At 38.9% G+C, this 22867-nt stretch overlaps 2 protein-coding genes across 2 annotated transcripts; one reads left to right on the top strand and one right to left on the bottom strand.

Moving 5' to 3' along the window:
• Positions 1–6085: 6085 nt before the first annotated feature.
• Positions 6086–11451, bottom strand: LOC143580355 (E3 ubiquitin-protein ligase SP1-like). Its single transcript, XM_077063404.1, has 9 exons — positions 11331–11451; positions 11181–11233; positions 10060–10166; positions 9887–9982; positions 9113–9229; positions 8346–8411; positions 7157–7269; positions 6914–7006; positions 6086–6214 (listed from the first exon to the last, which is right to left on the bottom strand). The coding sequence occupies exons 1-9, from the start codon at positions 11405–11407 to the stop codon at positions 6163–6165; spliced, it is 774 nt and encodes a 257-aa protein (XP_076919519.1). The 5' UTR covers positions 11408–11451; the 3' UTR covers positions 6086–6162.
• Positions 11452–13889: 2438 nt separating this feature from the next.
• LOC143580346 (mediator of RNA polymerase II transcription subunit 33A-like) lies at positions 13890–21895 on the top strand. Its single transcript, XM_077063401.1, has 12 exons — positions 13890–14239; positions 15625–15735; positions 15819–16166; positions 16268–16584; positions 16666–16757; positions 17371–17731; positions 18207–18417; positions 18664–18778; positions 18934–19095; positions 19552–20191; positions 20266–20472; positions 20551–21895. The coding sequence occupies exons 1-12, from the start codon at positions 13959–13961 to the stop codon at positions 21669–21671; spliced, it is 3966 nt and encodes a 1321-aa protein (XP_076919516.1). The 5' UTR covers positions 13890–13958; the 3' UTR covers positions 21672–21895.
• Positions 21896–22867: the final 972 nt, after the last annotated feature.

Below are 22867 nucleotides of genomic sequence, written 5' to 3' on the forward strand. Positions count from 1 at the left end.
AGGCAGACGGGAAGGGGGCAAAGATCGGCGGGAAGCCCTGCGCGTACCTGATGGTCCGGCCGTAGGTCCCGGTGGCGCGGGCATGGTGGCAGCCGCCGTGGTCGCCGTTGTGGTCGCCGCCGCGGTCACCGCCTCCTCAGCAGCAGCAGTAACCGCCGGCTCCGTGAAGGATGCTGTAAAAATCGCACTCACGGCCGGCGGTGACGTCATCTCGGCCGGAACAGTTGGCTCAAAGGAACGAGCAACTGGACCAGCGGATGCAGGCGCAGGCGCCTGGGTCGACGCCTCAGGAAGGCTGACCGAGCCTACCGTCATTGGCGGGGAGGTACTCCCCTGTGCTTCACCCCGGAATGCGTCAACATCCACGCCTGCACAAAGAAGAAAGTGAGAAATTTAAGTAATAAATCTGCAAAGACATTATGATTGCACTTACGGGTTCTCTTGACCCTGAACGTACGGACGGGCGGGGAGGAACCCGATGGAGCCGGCCTCTTGGTACCGGTCACCGTCGTCTTCGTTGGTTCCCCGGAGGTAACGGTCGTAGCCTCCGGAACAGTGGTCTTCTCACAACCGGGCTTCCCCGCCACCTCTTCACTATCTGACTCCGAGTCAGATAGAACCACCGGACCAGCCGTGGAGGCCTTCTCCTTCCCTTTCCCGCCGGCAGCAGCTTTCTTCTTCCGCACCAATGGAGGAGCATCTGAGGATTCCTCAGAAGAAGACAGGTCAAGAATTCCAACAGCGGGTACAACGTTAAGGGGTTGAGGAAAGAATATCGCCTTACCTGGCCGCCGGTGGCTCAGGATCTCGTGGCCCAGCGGATAGACCTCCACAAACCGATCCGCTGTTTGCTCCAGGATGGGCAACTCGCCCTCGTCCAAAGCACGAGTACCCATCCGCGCGGGACCGTCGGCTTCCCGCGGAAACAGAAGCGACTCCAAATCATTTCCCTCTGAAAGAAAAGAAACAGTTAGAAGACAAACTTGTATCAAAAAAGAAAAACAAGACATACCATAGGGAATAGAGTTCAAACCGTATTCGAGGAGGATGGGAACCAGAGACGCATCTTTCCACACCCGGCTCATCCCTAACATGACCATCCCGGACTCCGCAAACCGGTAAACCGGAGATTGGATCCGGGATATCTTCGAAAACCATTCCGCCTCCTGGTAGTTGGGGGCGTGAAGGCTCGGTATCGCTTGGCCATTTTTAAACTTCATGGCAAGGGGGATGGCGCGGGCAGAAATGTAGAAGAATTCCTGCTTCCACGCGCGAAGACTGCGCTCGGTGTCGCAAATCTTCAGACCCTTAATACGGGTCGTCAGGGTGTACCACCCTTGGATGCACCTCCAGGTATAGAAGGTCATCAGGCGGTCCACATGGGGCTCGATGCCCAAAATCCGGCACACCCACTCAAAATGGCGAATCTTGGCGATCGCCATGGGGTGCAGCTCGGTCAAATGGACACCGTGCCTCTCAAGGACACGGTAAACAAATTTTGTCAATGGGAATCTAAGATTCCCATAGACAAAAAATGCAGCATAAACCCCGATCTTGCCACTGGGGGCATCGTACACGGTCTGGTGGGATTCAGGAAACTCAGGCTCGAGATGATCGAGCATGAACTTCCTGACAACATACCGGTACTGATCGCCGGGCAGAGCACACTGGCACTCACCAGCAGTACCCCTGTCGTCAGCTATAGCTTCAGCATCACGAGAAGACATTTTTGCAGAAGAAGAGTGATTTCGGGAAAATGCTTGCCTGAAAAAGGGGAGTATTTGCCGGAAATCACTAAGAAGAAGAAGAAGAGTGAAAAGTGTGAATTGCAAATAACCCTCTCCCCCTTTATATAGTAATCGCAATTAATGCGGTGAATTTAATGCGGAGGAGAGAGAAATCAAAGGTGCAATGAAACTATGACACGTGGCAACAAGCAAGCTGGCAACAGCTGTTGAAAAGACGTGTGCCAGTAATTTCGCGGCCACGCGCCGGAAAAATCATGCCCACGCGCCTGAAAAAGCGACTGGAATGACCATGTTCTGTCACGTCACCATAACTTCCTGCACGTCCTGACACAGTCAGAAGAAACCGTCACACGACGTTTCAGATGTTTGGATTGTTCTTATCCTCACCAACCTTTCGAATTTCAAAATTCAAAATTCAAAAAGATTCAAAAGTAAGCGGGAAAATACCCCTTACCTTGGCAACCAAGTAACCATAAGACGGATGCGGGTACAGTGTTAAGGCAAAACCTTCCACATACCTAGCACCCGCAGGGAGTTGAAGCCAAGAATACCCCGGCAACAAAGTAACTATAAGACGGGTGCGGATACAGTGTTAAGGCAAAACCCTTCACGTACCTAGCACCCGCAGGGAATTGACGCCAGGAGTACCTTGAAAGTAAAGTAACCGTAAGACGAGCGTGGGTACAGTGTTAAGGCAAAACCCTTCACATACCTAGCGCTCGGCAGGGAATTGAAACCAGGAAGGATCTTCTGGGCAATGCTTGTGGAAAGGGAAATAACATCCCCGCATAGCGGGAACGTCGAGAACTACATTGTTTGAGGCTCCAGGATGGAATTGGTGGTTTAAACATAATTGATCACTATGTTCAAAACCACTAAAACCTCAAGGAGAATCCACACAAGTGAGACTCAACGTTCCTGACTTGCGAGAAGGTTACATACCTACCCGCATCATACCCAAAGATCAAGCAAAAAAATCGGGAATTTTTGCAAGTGACATTAGGAAACCCGCGGGAAGAATCCCCACGGAGAACCTTAAAACTAGGAACCCTTTTCAAAACCCCTTGCTCAAAGTCCAAAAGTTCACCTCACTTTATTAAACATTCATGAGAAGAACATTGGACTGGGGGGACTTGAAGAGGTAGGTCCCAGCAGAGACCAGTTGGTCCCGCAAGACTCACCTTGAATAGGGACGTCTGCGCAAAGGCCATCTGCTCTCGCAGGACCCACCATGCTCATAGGATCTTACGCGCAGTACACAAGCTGAACACGCAGGGAAAGCCTCCCAATGGTGAAGTACCCCGCCTGTTCCCGCAGTTGCGGATACAAGCCATCAGGAAAGGCTACCCGCAGACAGCAGGGCTACACGCACGAGACACTAGCTACTTCAGTAGTCACATGAAGGAATGAGCAAGGCGGGAACAATCCCGCCTAAATGAGCCAGTCTGATTCTGAAAGATCTTTTGTACCATACCTACCAAGGTATGGATAGGACAGACGATCTGACCAGAACAGCCCATGAGCCAATCACAGGGTGACAGCTCATCGACAACAGGGCGAGGAGGAGCACCCTCTAGTACTGTTTGTCACTATTAGCCGCTGCCTACTCACCAACCCTTACTGAGGAGCATGCGCGGCCTACAGTTGGTGGAATAGTGTTACTGTTGGCCGTAACCTATTCACCAACCAGCATGGCCTGCGTACAATCCACAGTAAGTAGGACGTGCATAATCTACAGTTGGTGGAATAGTGCAGCCGACTTTGTTACTGTTGGCCGTAACCTACCCACCAACCAGTATGGCCCGTGCATAGTCCACTGTTGGTTGAACAGGAATACTATTCAGCCGGCTGTACCTTCTAGGAAACCTAACTTCGGCTATAAATACTCCAATATCTTGGAATGGTAAGATCATCTGCTATCCAGTTATCTAGCAATCTCTTAATATACACTTATATTCAGAGCAACCTAGTCTGATTCTCACGCCGGAGGGTGGTCACAAGGAGGAACCCCCCCCCCCCCCTTCTCAGTGACGAGCTTACGGTGTTTGTTTTGCAGGTCTCCTGGAGAACAGCCTTCTCAACTAGACCTCATCCGTGGGAAACATTACTTAACCCCCAGATTATCTATAATCTGTACAGGGTCACTTAGTGTTTCTTCAAATATAACAACGAAACAAATAGTCAGTCAGTCAGTCAGATAGATAGCTAGACAGATATTATTATAAGCTAGCAGCATGTAATTATAATTGATTAATTAATAATAATAAGGATAGATTGATTGATTGATCCTATGATATTATATTATATTACTTACTTTCCGCTGCTGCGGCCGAGTATATAAAGAGCAGCAGCACTCAAACAACAAGTGACTCCACCCCAAGGTACCATCAGTACTGTATCTATCTATCTATCTATCAATTATTAATCAAACCTGGATGATGGAGGACATGACACGTAAGCTTTCAATTTATTATTTAGGGTTTCAGAAAGAGGAAAGTGTGTGTGGAAGAAGATTTGAGGTGAGGGAGTGATGATGGATGGAGATTATCGAATGAATGCAGGGCATGAAATATTATTATTATTATTATTATTATTATTATTATTATTATTAATAATGACGTATGTTTGTTTGTTTGTTTATTGGGATAACGTATGTACAATGGCTTACGGCAGGTATCTTCAAAACTAGTTTTATCACGTGTACTTCTCACTTTTATCTATCACAAAGTTTGCGATTGAGTTTGAAGGGTAAGGTTAAAATATACAACGAGGTAAAATGAGAAGAATATGTGACTACATAAACAATCACTTAAAAATAAATTTAAAAACAAATTATAACTCAAAAAAACTATAAATAAAAAACGAAAATATTTAAAAACTAAAATGTTTCCGTCATCATTCTCGTTAAAAAAGTGACGAAAATGCACAATCCCGAGATCAAAGACACAATGACGAAAATGAACAAAAGACACAGTTATAGTTATAGTTATAACTAAAAAAAGACACAATATATCGCAAAATATAACACAATATCGAATAAAATATAACACAATATAAATGAAAAAGTACACAATGTTAAGGGAAGGGAAAAAGACACAATCCACGATGAAAATAAACACAAAACACAATGATAAACAAAAAGACACAACGACTTTCTTCACTCACCATTGTGTTTTTTTTTAGAACGAGAAAGACGGTGGAAACATTTTTGCGTTTTTACTTTTTTTCGTTTTTTTATTAAATTTTGAGTTATATTTTTTTATTATTTTTAGAGGTTTTTTTATGTAGCTACAAATCATTCTCATCCTTCTAAATCATGCTCCTGTATGTGGGTGAAATAAATTTTTTTTTTTTATTATTGTTAAAGGTCAAGTTGTGAATGTGAACACTGCGACATGGGTGAGAATGTCATCATACCAATATACAAAATGAGTAAAACCATATAACGAATGTTATAACGACTGTTTTGGTTCGCTACAAAGGCTGGAAACATGAGAAACAAATGCTGATATAAAGACCGATTATGTTTGGTTGGTACCGATTCAGTAGGCATTCGGTTAAAGATACCATCCCTGGTTTATGATATGACATATTATAATACTATAATATTATAATATTATGTTATTCTAGTAGTAAGTATTAGTTGTATATATATTTAAAAACTTATAATAAAATAGTTATATGATTAAATTGGTTTGATTGTTTGTTTATATATAATCGGTAAAAAGTAAAACATATACTAAAAAGTTAGTTTGATATATTCGTTTATGAATATAACCTTGACATGTAATGTGTACGTAAACTTTACAAGATAAAATTTTATACGAAAAAAATTAGTTTGATATTTTTTAAATTAGATAAATATAAACATTGGTCAATAAGCCAATCCAATTACGTTAAAACATTAAAATATCTAACTATACACACGGAAATGATATTGGACGTGTAACCTATGTTGATACATGCGTAAGCAAAATCAAACACACAACTTGTGTCAATACCCATTTCACATGTAACCGGTGCTGGTGCGTGCATCATCGGACACAAATTTTTTTTTAAATATATTGTTATAAATTTTGTGCAACTGTTTTAATTCAGGCCGTTCCGACCGGGACACGAACCAAAATAACCCTTTTTTGAATCAACCCGTTATGACCCAAACCCATTTTGACACCCCTAATTCGAACTTGCCCGGCTCGTCTCATTTGCAAGTCCTTGTTCTAACTTATAACTAATAAATTACATAAGTTAATCACATATATGTTTTATAATACACATATAAGTTAGCCGTCACTCAAAAGAAAAGGCTACGTTACCCCATCTTGACCTAAACTCATTCTAGCCTTTTATTTAAATAGCCCATCATAACCTAAACCCATTATAACCCAACCCGTTCATCTTGCCACGTTACATATCAAGCATTGTCTGGAGTTGTTCTTTGGGCTGGAGCATCAGCATCAAGAACCCTGCATACCAAAAACAATATTGGTTTCAATTCAATGAAAAAAAATGAACAAAATATGAACATCATTATATGCATATTGCATGCATAGTTGTCACAATGCCACGTGGCAGTAGCCAAACACTAGGATGCCAATAAGCACAAACATACCAACAATTTTTTTTTATTGTAAAAAGAATTTAATTAATATAGAAAAGTAGTGTCAACTCACAATTATTACATTCCCCTATACAACATAAAGCTTTTTTACAACCATGTAAGTTTATTTGAACTCGGGTTATTTAAAAAGTTCATGACTCGTGGCACGTTTGAAAATAGCTTGATTAAAAGCTGAATATTAATATAAAAATAACAATAGCATACCAAAATAAGAAAAAATAAAAATAAATACATATATTATGCCACACGATCTTAAAAGTTAAAAACATTAGAAAAAAAGTTATAAATTCTCTAGTTTAAAATTTTTATATAAAATGATGTTAAAAATTATATTTCTGTCTTTTATACATCACAATATGTTAAAAATAAAAATTAACAGGCTCGAGCTTTAAACGAGCTGAGTTAAAGCTTGATTTTTCAGCACGACAAAGTAAACAAGCCGAGCTCGAGCCAGCTCGTTTAAGTTCTAGCTCAAGCCCGAACTCACCCTGGCTCGACTCAATTACAGCCCTGACTTTGAACAATTCACATTATAGTAAGCTACCTTATATTAACATCCCAGTGAGGATTTATGACTTGAAAAGCAATCAAACAAAAACCAAATGTAGCAAGACCCATTGAAGCATACTTTAACCACCTGAAAAGAGCAACGAGTCGGTAAAAAGAGACACGGTTAAAAAAAAATATGAAAACAACTTCATATGGTTTGAGTTCAAGCATATTATTTATAATGCAGTATGTAAACTAGTATTGTGAACAGATTAAATGCAGTTTAAAGAATTATTACATAGTCTGTTCCCCTTGATCTGCAATGAGTTTATCGATGGTTTCATGAGCGATATAAAACGGGCCTTTGGCTGGTGTCTGGATCCAAACATCTCCAGTTTCATCTCTAAAAGCCTGCATTTTGAGAGAAATAATAATAATAATAATAATAATAATAATAATAATAAATGAAGTTTTAGACATAGAACACAACCAAAATTATTGACATGAAATCTCATAAAAAAAAAATTTAAGAAACAGTTACAAATATTATTAACAATATTAAAGGTGCAGTAGAGCGCTGTCACTAGTTTATGACCAATTTTGTTGACTTTTTTTTTTTTGGGTTTATTACACCAATGAGTTTATTGATGAGGTATTATGTCTTGTTTGGGTTATTGAATATTTTTAAATTGTTTTTTATATAACTTTTATCACTATACATAAAATTAGGGGCGGAAATTGTTGACACGACCCGAACCCGACACGAAAAAAAAGGTTTTGGGTCGATTAACAGGACTCGTGTAAAAAACGAGGTGTGCTTGGGTTGACCCATATAAAAACGGGTTGGCTAGAACTTTTATAATTATATTTGTATTTATGTTTTTTCCTTTTTTCATTTTTCTAGAAGACACCTATAATTTCCAATTCATTTTCATGATTTTAATAATATTAAGAAAAGTATTCATTTTACTCATTTACTCTACTGACTCTAAATTATATCAATATTTTTTTAATTTTGATCAGTAAACGAGTCGTGTTTGGGTCGACCGGAATTTATGTGTGTACGGGTCAGGGTCGAAATCTTTGACACAAATAATAATCTGGGTCGCGTTCGGGTTGCACATTTCAACCGTCTATCCCGACACGAATGACACGCTTACATATAAGGTCAAACAAACAATAACAAAAAGGTTTTCTTTTTTAATTAATTTTTATGGCTAGCGTATATAATAATAACAATAATAGTAGTAGTAGCAGTAGTAATAATATACTATGTTATTTTTTTAAAAAGAAAGGGGTGCCTGAAAGTGGGCATAGCATTGGAGAGAAAATGGAGCGTTTGAAGAATTAGTAGAAATCTAACGTGACAACTGACGTGACACGTCTATGGGCGTTCAAACTTGATGCATTCGAGATTCTCGTCAAGAATATAATGTACAAACAAACCGAAAAAAGAAGAGTTTCTCACAAGTACAAAAAAAACATACCTCACAAACAACAGTTAATCGAGTGCCTATCGGTAGAACAAATTCAACTCGCTTAACTCCAAGAATCTTCATAACAATAAAAATAAAAATAAAATTACATAAGCGATAACTAAAACCATGAATTAATTATTAAGCAAATACAATTAGCATATGCTTATTGTAATATGAATGTTAACAAATCATTAGTGTCACATATGACCCATTGGGTTGAATGAGTTGTATTAAAATGTATATAATGGGTCAGAATAGGTCAAAGTAAAAAAAGAAAAATGATTGAAACGGGTTGACATTTCTCGAGTTTTTTTTTCAATTTTTTTATTGGAACAAGAAAAACGGAGAAAACTTATTAGTATCTTTACTTTTTTAGTATTTAATTTATATTTCTTGTTATGATTTTTTAATTGTTTTTTTTGAATTTTTCAATGAGGGGTTTTTGAAATGAGTCAAAATGGCTTTTTGAAAGCTCAACCCATTTTGACCCATTTCAAAAACCCCTTATATTATAATTCAAAAAAAATAATTAAAAAAAATCATAACTCGAAATATAAATCAGAAACTAAAAAAGTAAAAGTACTAAAAATGTTCCTCCGTTTTTCTTGTTCCAATAAACATTAAAAAAAATAAAAAAAAACTCGAGAAACTTCAACCCGTTTTGACCCGTTTCAATCATTTTCTTTTTTTAGTTTGACCCGTTATATCCATTTTAATACAACTCATTCAATCCAGTGGGTCACAATTGCCACCCATTATAAATCAACCATCCTTACTTGGAGGCCTGAATCATGTGATCTTCCTGAATCCTCGTACACTGAACTTCCAACATCTAATAATAATCCGGCAACGCCACTAGCTCCGACGACTTTTACACGCGCGATTCCATCATCCTAATACAAAATTAAGACGTTTTAGTTTTAAGTAATTTATAATATATGTAACACATGGTACAACCTACAATGCATGTTGAAGAAAACAGTATGGTCTTCGAAGAATAAAATCACATGTGAACTTTTAATGCATTTTAAATATTTACAACTTTTTAAGTAACTTTTGTTAAATTAAAGAATAGTTACAAGTTTCCCCGTATATTATTTTTTATTTTAATTTTAAACCAGCTTCTCTTCACGGTTTTTAAATGACCATAACTTTTTCATACGTTAATATTGTTTTTTAAAAAAAGTTGTTAATAAAAACAAGCATTTTATTCTCTTTAATTTGAGTATGGTATTGTTGTAGTTTTTTTCAATTAAAAAAATAACATGTTACATATGGGTGTTCACGGCCTGGTTTTGACGGTTTTTAAGTTAAACATGTGAGCAAAACCGTTTATAATGATTTTTTGTTATTGAAACTAACCATTGAAAATTGAAACCTAAAGTTAAAAGAGAAAAACCAATCGTGAAACACAACTGATGACCAGTTTAAGCAAAAGGTTGTGTTATCATATTTTTTTGTCATATTTTGAAAAGAAACAAAAACTTAGTGTTATCATAATTAAATGATGATGAAAGAAAAACAATTTTTGCAGATGAAGCATTGCTCACCAAGTACCAAGGGACTGTTTTACGCGTTGATAACACGCCGGTATAGTTTTTATCCCACGAACGTTCTTCGTTTTTTTCCAAAATAAGTTGTTTTACCTACAAATGGTAATAGATGTCAATGACAATAATAACAAAGGTAAAATAACAAATAATAATATTAACACACTCTTTACCTCTTCCTGCACAATTACTCCTTGCAAATCGCGATATTTGCAGTTAATCGGAGTGTCTGAACCGACTTTACCAGATATCGCAACGACAGAAGGCAACACTTTGTTTGCTAAAATGAAAAGAATACACTTTTGATCAATCATATATATATACCACAGTTTTTTCACTCTCTTATAATGTTTACAAGCATACAGTTTTGTGTAACTAGTTTGTCATTTTCAAATATTAAAAAATAAAATAAAATAAAATAAAATTGTGTACATTGGCTTATTGGTCTACAATGCATGGGAAGTGTTATCAAATAATACTAATAAAAAAGTTAATCAACACAAAAGTGAAAGAAAAATTAAATTGTCTAACATATTTGTACTTTTATCTAGGGTTGTTTAAAAAGCTCGCTTAGATTTAGCTTGGAAAAAGCTAGCTCGATTTGAGACGGAGTCGAGCCGGCTTAGCTCGATTAGAAAGAGAGCTTAGCTCGGCTCAGTTCGTAACGAGTCGCACTGGCTCGGTTTGGTTCGGATTATGTTACTTTTGATGTATTTTATTTTTATATACATATAATATATCCCTCCAAAATCCGGCTCAAATCACAGGTTGGTTCGGATGCTAATGATCTTATTTTTTAATCTGTTTTGTAAGATTATATATTGTTTTTAACTTATTTTGTATTCAGTTGAACTTGTTATGTATTTTGTATTCGCTTGAACGCGTTATGAACTAATTTTGTATTTGGTTGAAGTTAAATAGTTAATACCATTAAAAAAACTGAGCCAGATCTACAGAGGCGAGTCAGCTCGATGCTTGAACTAAACATTCAGCTCGATTTTAAAACCGAGCCGAGCCAACTTGGTTTAAAACCAAGCCGAAAGCTCGAGCTCAAACTTTCAACTTGGATTAAAACCAAGCCAATCTCGAGCCAGCTCGGTTTAAAACCAAGACGAGCTCGAGCTCAAACTTTCAGCTTGGTTTTAAAACCGAGCCAAGCCAAACCCGAACTCAAACTTTCAGCTCAATTTTAAATCCAACCCAAGCCCAAGCTCAAACTTTCAGCTCGTGAACAACCCTACTTTAATCCGATTAACATTTTGCACAAAACTAGAAGCGGAATCGAATGACTAACCCAAATCTCTCAATCTTTCCACTCGGGTTATCGATTCGAGAGCCTCTACAGCCCTAAACACATAAATCAAACAATAACAATAACAAACTACACATACATTTTAGAACTAAATAAATTATAAAATGTAACAATTAATAATAATAATATTACTTTTCATTATTTCTGCCAAGTAAATATAAAGCAGCAGCACCTAAACAACAACTAATTCCACCCACAAGACCAGCCATTGCAAACCTATGTTAAGTTAAATAAGTTTCATGTAACAACAAAATAAATATGTTTTGTACTAAGGAAATGAAGCTTCTCAACTAAGGAAATGGAAGTGTGTTTCATTGGGAGTTTGCACTTAAATAATTAATATTAATAATAATGACAACGATAAGTTATTCCATGCCTTGCCTTGGAGAGCAAGGAAAAGGACAATAAATTTGATTGGCTAAATGTTATTCCATGTCTTTAATTTGATGGGAAGAAAAGGATGCTAAAATAGTGGTTCATGTTAAAAACAAACTCAAGCTCGACTCATTTACTTCCCTTAGACTAAACGTAGTGGGACGAGTATTTGGGCGAAATGGGGCGACAAGGAGGAGGAACACCGCCCCCCCTGCGGCAATATTGGGGCGAAAAAGGGCGGGGCGGTAGGATCTTATCGCCCCGGAAGAAGAAGAAAATTATTATTATTTTATTAATATGTGTGTAATTATGTAATTACATAATTACTCTACTTGTATATATAATTACTCTACTTGATTCTCACGTTTAGGACGTTAATTTCATTTGTATTTGATAAAAACCCTATATATATCTTATTTTTATATTACTATTGTAGCCCCTACACCGTTATACCCCAAAAACAAATTCTCACCCCTTGCTGACTGGCGTCACACGGCGCAAAACGCCCCAATTTGTAGCCCCTCCACTACGCATAGCCTTAGATTTTTTTTTTGAACGCCAACGAATCCTCCAAACGAGCTATTGACTAAATTCATTATATTAGGATAAACTCGTCTTTTGATCCATGAAAAACTCTCTCCTAAGGCCAGCGCCCGTGATCACTCACCCCAAAGGCACAACATAACGGTAAGGTGAAACTCTTCGGTCAAAGAATCCAACTAGTAAACATCACCTACTTACTTACTAATCCTCTTTTCGTATTTTAAAACCCGTGACATTAGAATACAACTATTAAACATCAACTACTTAGGTAGCGTTTGTTATGCATGAATAAGATGCGGAATGGAATGAACCATTACAATAGAATGAAAAAATATGTTTTTGGTTGGTCGATGGAATGAAATCACCCATTACCATGCTCATTCAATTCCCCCTAAAACACCTCAAATTCATTCCATCAACCCCTTGTTTTTTTTCATTACATCCATCTTTCACATTATATCACCTCCACCACCCTCCCACCACCACTACCCATTGCCCTCTCACCACCACCGCCTCTGCCGCTAGCCACCACCACCACCCGTCTCCGTCGCCTGCCACCACCACCCGCCTCTACCGCCTGCCACCACCATCGCCCGCCTTCGCCGCCTGCCACCAAGCACCCACACCACCTACCAACGCCGCCACTACTGCCACCATCATCACCACGCTCGCCACCAGTCGCATACCATCGCCACCACCACCCACTATCACCACCACCTACCACCACCAACCCACTGCCGCCTCCGGCGCCAGCCACCACCATCACCCGCCTCCGCCGCCTGCCACCACTATCACCCGCCTTCGCCGCCTGCCACCAACCACCTACTAGCCCGCCCACTACCGCCACCCAGTGACGGCACTGAGAAGTCGAATTTTTTTTTTGGGCCAAAGGCAAAAAAAATTTTGGGCCTCAAGTAAAAAAACATTTTGTTAGTTTAAACAATTTAATTTTAAGTGAACTTACTTGGTTATGATTTGAGTTGTGCAAAAAAGTTTTGTATTAAAATAAACTTCAAAATGTCTTAGATGAGACTAGAACCCACAACCTTTTGTTAGAGGTCATACCTCTTTGCCATTAGACTAAGCTAGTGGTTATATAAATATGTTGAAACATTGATTATACATATTTTTGTTTCATAAAAATACATATAATTTTCTTTAAAAAAAAAATTCGGCCCTAGCGGGGTGTCGGGCTTATGGCCGTCGACTATCCTGCCTCACCCCTTAGGCCGGCCCTACCGCCACCATCAACCTACCATCATCACCACCGCCCGCCACTCGTTGCTTACCATCTCCACCGCCACTACCACCCACTATCACCACCACCAACAGTCGCTTCCGGCTCCCGCCCACCACTTTCACACCCACCACCACCATTACTGCTCGCCGCCCACCACCACCATCCCACCGTCACTCGGTACCAATTTTATTTTATTCCGACGTTTTTCAGCTTATCTAAAAATAAAAACTAATAATATATTTCATACCTACATGATAATCAAACATGTCAATAAAATTCTTACATTACCTGGTCTTTTCCATTCTCTCGACTCTTCTTATTTTTATTTCAAGCAAAAAAGTACACGTAACAACGATTGTACCCATCTTTTCATATAATTAATTACTCACCCCATATCACCCGGCCCGCCTCCGTACCGGTGACCACACTGTGTATTTAATTTTCTTCTTATTCTGATTATTATTCTGATTATTATTATTATTATTACCCCTCTCACACTCCAACGACCTTCATTCACTCATTCATCTCTCTGCGATTACTCATCGTTTTAAAACTCCTCATCCAAACTACCTACAAACCCTAGCTCTGGTACCGAGCAAACCATGGCGGTTACGGTACCGGCGACCACGACTCTGTACGCCGGAGTGATGGAAATGACGAAATCAGCTCATATTAAGAACGCCGATCCGTTGATGTGGGCCGTTGAGCTCTCGTCGAGCTTGTGGTCAGCTGGAGTGTCCATGCCGTCAACTACGGTGGCTGAATTGCTGGTGGAGCATATCTGTTGGGCGAATAATGTGCCGATTGCGTGGAAGTTTTTGGAGAAGGCGTTGTCGATTAGAGTTGTTCCGCCTATGCTCGTTCTCGCGTTGTTGTCGAACAGGTTTTGATTGTGTTTATACTGATTCAATTGATTTTGTAATTGTTGATTAATTTTGGTGTTATTGTTACACTATTGGAGCTGTGTAATAGTTGAGATTGTGATATTAGTATTTTGAGTGTATTAATACTACAAGGACAAGTAGACAATTTAGTATTTTGAAATTTGTAAATTTGTATGTGAGATTTAAAAGTGATTTTTTTAGGTATTTAGTTCGGTAATGTTTGTGTGAACCCTCCTCGGGTGGGCTAAAGTGAAATTGCACTAATTTTGACGTCATTTTACTAATCTCGTGAAAATAACGTTAAAAGTGGCGGAAGGTTAATCAGGCATCGTGTGGTGGCGTTGATAGCTGAAAGACTAGGGTACATGCACCAATCAGCCAGTGTCCCAATGGTTGAGTGTTATATGCCTTATGTCGAAGGCTTGATGCAAAACTACTATTGAGCCGGGGGGTCTCACCGGAAGCAGCCTCTCTAGTCCTATGTGGTAGAGGTAAGGTTGTCTACATCTTACCCTCCTCAAACCCTACCATAGTTTTGCTATTGGTGGGATTTACTGAGTATGATGATGATGCTGATTAGTTAGGTAATGTTTTGGAATAAAACTAGGTGCATGCATAGTTGTCAAAGGCGCAATTCACTTAAAAAGGGAAGGCCCAAAATATGCAAGGCGCACGGTGCCACGGTGTAAAAGTTCCGGGGGTTATAGACATATTTTAGGCTTATTTTTGGTTTTAGACGTGTTTTAGGCTGATTCAAGGCCATTTTTGGATGTTCCATACCCTTTTGCCTGGAGTTTTAAAATTTTGCTAGAATTTTCAGGATTTGGTCGGGATCTTAGCGGAGACCAAAATCTCGCTTGTAGGTTTGATCGCCTGGAATAATAGATGGCAGCGAGGTGCCTTCTCTACACCTCACCTCTCACCAGAGGGTCTAGGCGTACGCCGGAAGGGCATTTGACAACAAAGGGTTTTTTGAATTTGTTTTTGGATGTGTTATTGATGCTTGATGTTGGAATAATCACTTTTGGTGATGGTGAGCGTATAGCAAATTCTAAAAGGGTGTGCCTACTGCACTAGGCTCCCGTGTACAACAAGTGTATATAAATTTTTCTACTATGTTCATTATTAAGCTGATATGAAATTGGTTATTGATGCATAAACAGAACGCAAAAGTAGGTTACTCAATAGATTACCAGATAGTTAAGTTGAAATGTCATCTTACTTTCTAGAAGTATGGCTTACTACCAGTTAAGAGGTATAGTTTCATAATTGGTGGTATTTGTAATGGTCTGTTTACACTGCATAATTTGTAGTAAAAGGTTTTTGTACAGTTTATTTATTGTTAGATATTATTTCTTGATTCAAATGTTTTTGGTTATCATAGAGTAATCCCAAGTCGAAGACGCCATCCCGCTGCCTACAGGCTTTATTTGGAGCTCCTTAAAAGACACATTTTTCCTTTGGCTTCTGAAATTAACGGTCCAAACTATCACAAGTAAGGTTCTTGTTTCTATTTGGTTAGGGAGCTTGGAAATAACTTGAACATAATAAGAATGTCATTCTTTTATGTAATTGCAGGATCATGGAATCTATAGATGACACTCTTCACCTCAACAAGATATTTGGTTTTGAATCCAGTGAACCTGGGCTTGTTTTGGTTGAATTTATATTTTCAGTGGTGTGGGAGCTACTTTACGCCTCACTCGATGATGAAAACTTGCTGGAACTAGTGCCTGAAAAGAAATCTCCATGGCCAACCAAATCAGTGGACATGGATATCGATGATCATAATAATTATGGAGAGCATAAAGTTGATTATCACCAAGGGCTGTACACGATGAATACCATAACAGCCATTGAGATCATTGGAGAAATTTTCCGTGATAAAGTAACTTCCAGAATTCTGCAATTGGCACGTCGGAATATGTAAGGAACAAGTGCCAAAATATGTTACTATATTCCGTTAGTGCGTGGCTCTTTTCTTGATTATATGGTTAACTTGAATCACCTCTAATCTATACTTCTAGGCCTGCACATTGGGAATCTTTTATGCATCATTTGAGGCTGCTTGTAGGAAACTCGACAGCTTTAAGAAATTCAAAAGATATTTCTCCTGAGGCTCTTTTGCAGTTAACATCAGATAACCGTGTACTAATGTCTAAGGAATGTAAAGCATCATCTTTGCAACAGTTTCATGCAGTAATGGCTTCTGGATCACTTATATCATCTGCAGGGCCAGGGCAAAGTTATGGTGCTAGCCGTTTGCTTCCACTCGATTTATTTCTTGAGGACACTATGGATGGATATGTAGTGGCTACTACCAGTGCAGCTGAAACTCTTACCGGTACAAAATTTTATTTGAAGTTTCACATATATAAATTTTATAATTTGAAATGTTATTTAAACAAGTGGATTTGTATTTCAGATCTCCTGAAAGCTCACCAGGCAATTACTCAGGCCTCCTGGCAGGACACTTTTCTTGGCTTATGGATTGCAGCTTTGCGGCTTGTACAAAGGGTAAAAATGCATAACAGTACATAATATATTTATAAATAGATAAATAAGATATATGTATATAATATGCGTGGACGTGTGTGATGTATGAATCAAAGGAGTAACAAAATATTCGTGAGGAGCAAACTGATTTACTATTTTAACATTGATTCAAAAGTTTTTACGAATTTCAAATATATACGTTTGCAAATTAAAGTTAAATAATTAGTGAATCAGTTTTTATTTTTTCATGTTCTGTAAATATTTGTTTTTTTTCTCACTGGATTCTAAGTCTATATACATTTCTTTGTATCTATATGCACACACACATTTACGTACTGTATACACACATATAACATAATTGTAAACTTTATATTGAGATTTGACTTTTTAGAAAAGGGATGCTCTTGTGTACTGAATGTCTGAATGACACAGGTGTTAAAAGCATCTTACAAATTAAACTAGTTTATTTATTATGTGCTTTTTAACATGACCAATTAATTAGTTCAAGTCATGAAGTCATTCTAATAATTTTGTTAGACATCAAAATGTGTAGTTTCTCATTGCCAGCTCAACTTATTTAGATGCCTCACATGCGTTGTTTCTTTTCCTTTTTTTTTTTAAAATGGTATTTTAGGAAGGAGAAGCTGCTGAGGGTCCAGTACCTCGCCTTGATACATGTTTATGCCTGCTATTATGCACAACAACTCTTGCAGTTGGTAATATTATTGATGAAGAGGAGAACGCTTTGCTTGAGGAAAACGATCATAAACATATGCATCATGGGAATGAGACACAGGTTCTTGGAAACTGTCGCAAAAGTCTAGTTGCTAGTTTACAACAATTGGGTGATTTTGAAGGTTTATTGACTCCACCACCATCAGTTATTTCCATAGCAAACCAAGCAGCTGCAAAAGCTATTTTGGTTGCCTCCGGTATATCTGTTGGAAGTGGTTTTCTTGATGGTGTCACCTTAAATGATATGCCAAACACTTGTGGTGAGTAATCTTTCATCAGTATATTGGTAGCAATTTCCATCCAGTTACTTATGAATGGGTCAATCCCAGAGTTTTTTAATTAATTTATTATTTTTTTCCTAACGAGTCAAATAGGTAATATAAATATTAGTCTAAAAGGAAACATGCCGAAATCTATAACTCATGAAACCTTGTAAGTCATTTCAATTAAAAATTACACGTATCGAGGTCTTCTATCTTTATCTTGCATCAAGATTAAAGGTGGCCGATTTACTTATAAATGGGTTAATTTTGGTTATGTTTTTACTAATTAGTCAAAGGGTTAAAAAGATAGTTTAAAAGGAAATCGATCAAAAGGCCGCATAGATTTTATATGTAGTTTTGTTAGAACTCATATAATTAGTTATATTATTATTATATAGTTATGGATTAATATTAGTCGTTTAAGGATTGATATCAGTAACATAAGTAAGTCAAATACTTCTTTTATTTGCAGCCGTAAACATGAGGCATCTTATCGTAGAAGCTTGTATCGCAAGGAATCTGTTAGACACATCAACATATTTATGGCCCGGGTATGTCAAGGGCCACAGTAACCAAATACCTCGTACCATTTCTGGGCAAACACCAGGCTGGTCAACATTGATGAAGGGGTCTCCTTTAACTTCTCAAATGATGCATGTTTTGGTTTCTACACCAGCTTCAAGGTATGCTCACCCTTTGTATTGAAAGTATTGATTATATGTTTTAACCCTATGTGATTTTAACTTATGAACGAGATCAATAGTTCTGTTAGATCTGTTACTTGTTATTATACTATTTGTTGCTTGTCAGCAGACGGTATGCATGACTATTGACTACCATGTAAATAACTGAACATTTAGGCTTGTGTAATGTTATTATTTTTAAGTTGTGGTTAGCTACTGAATTTTAGCATTTGGATTGAATGGAAGCTTAGCAGAAATTGAGAAAATATACGGAATTGCAATCAATGGCTCAGAAGAAGAGAAGATTTTTGCTGCAACTGTCCTATGTGGAGCATCTTTAACTCGCGGGTGGAATATACAGGTGATTATTTCTTACTCATGGTTTTTTGTTCACACCTTTGCCACCTGTACATTTTAGTAGTTTACACCATCTGCTCGACTTGCTTATTTTGCTACCTGTATTTCTTGAGCCCTTACTTTTTGAAATTTAAACCCTTTTGTTGAAAATGTTTACAGGAACATACTGGATTTTTCATTATTAAGCTGTTATCACCTCCAACTCCTGTGGATTATTCAGGCAATGAGAGCCATTTGATCGTTTATGCTCCTCTATTAAACGTTCTTCTTATGGGAATATCATCTATCGACTGTGTTCAGATCTTTTCCTTACATGGATTGGTTAGTAAACTTTTGTTATTCCTGTGCTCATTATTCTTGCACTTATTTGCTTTTTATAGTATATTGAAAGTAGGGGTGGCAAATGGGTTGGGTTGGGTCGAAACGGGTCATGGGTCGGAATGGGTTAGGGTCGGAACGGGTTAGGGTCGGAATGGGTCAATTACAAAAAGGGTTGTTTTGGTTCGGGTCGGAACGGGTTAGGGTCAACAGGTTCGGGTCAAAACGGGTCTGGGTCGGAATGGGTCAAAACGGGTTTCGGGTCGTTTTTTTTACGAAGACAATGGACGAAACGTTTTAGTTTTTTTACTTTTTTTGTTTTATATTTTGAGTTATGATTTTTTTGAGGGTTTTTGTTAAAATTAAAAACCCCTAAAAAATTCAAAAAAAAAAAACAATACAAAAATCATAACTCAAAATTTCAAAGTAAGCTATCTAATGCATACGCTATTTTTACAGGCTCCACATCTTGCTGGGGTATTAATGCCCATATGTGAGGTGTTTGGCTCATGTTCACCCACCTTCGTTTCTTGGACTCTCCCAAACGGGGAACGTTTGTCTCCTCTTTCTGTATTCTCAAACGCGTTTATTCTCCTTTTAAAACTATGGAGATTTCACCAGCCACCTCTTGAAAATATGATGGGTGATGTCACCCCCGTAGGATCTCAACTAAACCCCGAATTCCTCTTACTAGCACGCAACAATCCACTCAACAACCAAAAAACCCGAAGAGGACATTTCAGTAGTTTGTCATCCTCAGAACCAATATTCCTGGATTCCTTCCCAAAGTTAACATTTTGGCACCGACAGCACCAAGTGTGTATGGCTTCAACTTTATCTGATCTCAAACCTGGTACTTCCGTGTACCAGATTTTTGATGCGCTTTTGAGTATGATGTTTAGAAATATTAATAAAGTCGGTCCGTCGTTGAGTCATTCTGCTTCCGGAAGTAGCGGTTCGTGTGGGTCCATACCCGAGGATTGTGCTAATCGACTTAATCTTCCCGCTTGGGAGATTCTAGAAGCTGTTCCTTTTGTGCTTGATGCTGCGTTGACCGCTTGTGCACATGGAAAACTGTCTCCCCCTGAACTTATTACAGGTTTGTATCTTCATATTCTACACCGTAAACGTGTAAACATCTAATTATTTTATTGCTGTGAATAATAATATCAGGACTCAGAGAACTTGCTATTTTTCTACCTGCATCAATGGCAACTATTGTTAGTTACCTTTCAGCCGAAACAACACGTGGTCTCTGGAAACCAGCATCTATGAACGGGACCGATTGGCCAAGTCCCGCAGCCAATTTAGCCATGGTCGAGAATAACATAAATAAAATATTATCTGCCACTGGAGTCGATGTTCCAAGTCTTTCTGCAGGTATGGCTTTTTACAAAATCACCTTTTTTGTCTTTTGACTCTTTTCAGAGTTTATAGTTTTTGATATTATTTTTGCAGGGGGGACCACTCCAACTCTTCCGTTGCCCCTAGCTGCCCTAGTAAGCCTCACAATCACCTACAAAGTTGACCGAGTCTCCGAATCTGTTCTAAACCTAGCCGCCCCAGCCCTAAACACCCTAGGTGCGAACTGCCCGTGGCCCTGCATGGCCATCATTTCCTCACTGTGGGCCCAAAAAGCCAAACGTTGGACTGATTACCTTGTTTTCTCTGCATCACGAACCGTCTTCCACCACAACAATAATGCGGTGGTCCAGCTTCTTAGGATGTGTTTTAAATCAGCCATCACTCAACCGCCCTCTTTTTCAGGAGGTTGTGTCGGTGGTCTTCTTGGTCATGGGTTCGGGTCCAACAGCTCAGGCGGGATGTCTCCTGTGGCCCCTGGTATTCTCTACTTACGGGTCCATCGTAGTGTTGGAGATGTCATGTTCATGACTGAAGAAATCGTGTCACTGTTAATGCATACGGTTAAAGATATCGTGTCAACCGATGTACCGGTTGAAAAACTTAAAAAGTCGAACGGGCTCGTGATGAGATACGGTGAGGTTTCTTTATCTGCAGCCATGGGTCGTATCAAACTAGCAGCTTCACTTGGGGCGTCGTTAGTTTGGATAACGGGCCGGTTAAACTTAATACAATCTTTAATTAAAGAAACACTACCCTCGTGGTTCATATCGGGTCATAAATCGGATCAAAGTAAAGGTGATTCGGGCGGGATGATCGGGATGCTAATGGGTTACGCGTTGGCGTATTTCGCGGTCCTTTCCGGGGCGTTTGGTTGGGGCGTGGAGCCCGTTTCTTTGTGTTGTAAAAAACGGCCCGCTATTCTTGGGGCCCACTTGGAGTTCATGGCGAGTGCACTTGACGGGAAGATTTCACTCGGGTGTAATAGAGCCACGTGGAGGGCTTATGTGTCGGGTTTTGTGAGCTTGATGGTGACGTGTGCGCCAAAGTGGGCCACGGAGGTTGACGTGACGGTTTTGAAGAGGTTAAGCAAGGGTTTAAGGAAGTGGGACGAGGAGGAATTGGCTTTGACGCTTCTTGAGATCTCGGGAGTGAATGCGATGGGTTTGGTCGCTGAAATGATTATTGAATCTTCGGGTTATAGTGTTCTTATATAAGTTAATCAGTGATTCGTGAGGTAGGTTTAATATGTGTACATATAAGCGGGCTTCGGCTTTCTGTTTCCAGATATTTGCAGTCAATATGACAACACACCGAACAGATCGTTAGTTAAATTTATTACAAACAGTAACATCGACATGTTTTTAACCTAGTTTCTAAACCGAACTAGAAACTAAACTCGTATGTTGCGTGTATACTACTCGAGCCAGGATGTTGCTTGACTAGTAGCTTGTGTTGATAGTTCTGTAGGTTTTGTATGTTTTTTTTTATTATTAAAATCAAATTACAAGATAACGATATCATAGTCATTGTAGTGTAAAATAATAATACACGCAAGAAAATAAGTTGGGTTATGAGTCAATGAGCGAGCTACTCGAGTTAACTCAATTCGAGCTTTTATACAAAAAAGCTACCTTTGGCTTGAACTCAACTCAGACATTGATACAAATTGCCGAGCGTAGATGTGTACAAACTGGATATTTTTAAAAACCGGAACTAGGAGCGTGGTCAACAAAAGTCAAATATGGGTCGGTAGGACATGTTCTGGATATAGTCAGCTATTTGACCGAGTCTTGACCGGTTTTCTGGTTTTTTTCCGGATTTCGGGTAGGGTCGGGCCGGGCTTTGTCGGGGTATTTCCGGTTTTGGTTCCAGTGGGTTTGGGTCGGTTCCAGTTCCGGGTAGTCCGGTACGGCTCCAGGGAGAAATTCATACCAAGTCATACCCGTGGGTCGGGTACGGTAGGAACTGGTTTTTGGTCGGGTCTAAAATCAGTTATTTTGTGTGCCTCCCGAGCGTGAGTCAAATTGGCTTCAATTATGTTAATCTGAACGAGTTAGCTTACGTAGGCCGATAAATGAATCATGAGCTATTTGAGCTTAGCCACACACCCATCTCGATAACCGAAGGTGGAAAAAATGTCACGGGTAACTTTTAAGGACTCTACATGGGGTAAGCACATGTTCTTCTTTAATAAAGATGTAATGTTTGAATATTGCTTATATTATTTTTTTATATATTTTAAAAGGTTATTTACGCAGCACAAATTGCAATTTTCCAGTATCATCGTAGAAATATATGTTGCGAGCTGAAGAAACACTAAGTGACCCCGGCAGATTAAGGATAATCTTAGGGTTAAGTAGATGTTCCCCACGAGGGTTAGGTCCGGCAAAGATGGTTATTCTTCTCAACC

Source organism: Bidens hawaiensis, unplaced genomic scaffold (genome assembly GCF_021521415.1).
Source record: "Bidens hawaiensis isolate Kalapana, Puna unplaced genomic scaffold, B.hawaiensis_p1.1 tig00030361_1, whole genome shotgun sequence".
NCBI classification, from domain to species: Eukaryota; Viridiplantae; Streptophyta; class Magnoliopsida; order Asterales; family Asteraceae; genus Bidens; species Bidens hawaiensis.

Bases quoted from the DNA above. Each gene is read 5' to 3' on its own strand.
- LOC143580355 (XM_077063404.1), bottom strand. From the start codon at position 11,407: ATGGCTGGTCTTGTGGGTGGAATTAGTTGTTGTTTAGGTGCTGCTGCT. The intron at 9,230-9,886 runs GTGAGCAATGCT...ATTTTGTATTAG, and splicing joins AAACAGTCCCTTGGTACTTG to GATGATGGAATCGCGCGTGT. The intron at 7,007-7,156 runs GTAATAATTCTT...TGCTCTTTTCAG, and splicing joins GATCAAGGGGAACAGACTAT to GTGGTTAAAGTATGCTTCAA.
- LOC143580346 (XM_077063401.1), top strand. From the start codon at position 13,959: ATGGCGGTTACGGTACCGGCGACCACGACTCTGTACGCCGGAGTGATG. The intron at 17,732-18,206 runs GTGAGTAATCTT...TTTTATTTGCAG, and splicing joins TGATATGCCAAACACTTGTG to CCGTAAACATGAGGCATCTT. The intron at 18,418-18,663 runs GTATGCTCACCC...ATTGAATGGAAG, and splicing joins GTTTCTACACCAGCTTCAAG to CTTAGCAGAAATTGAGAAAA.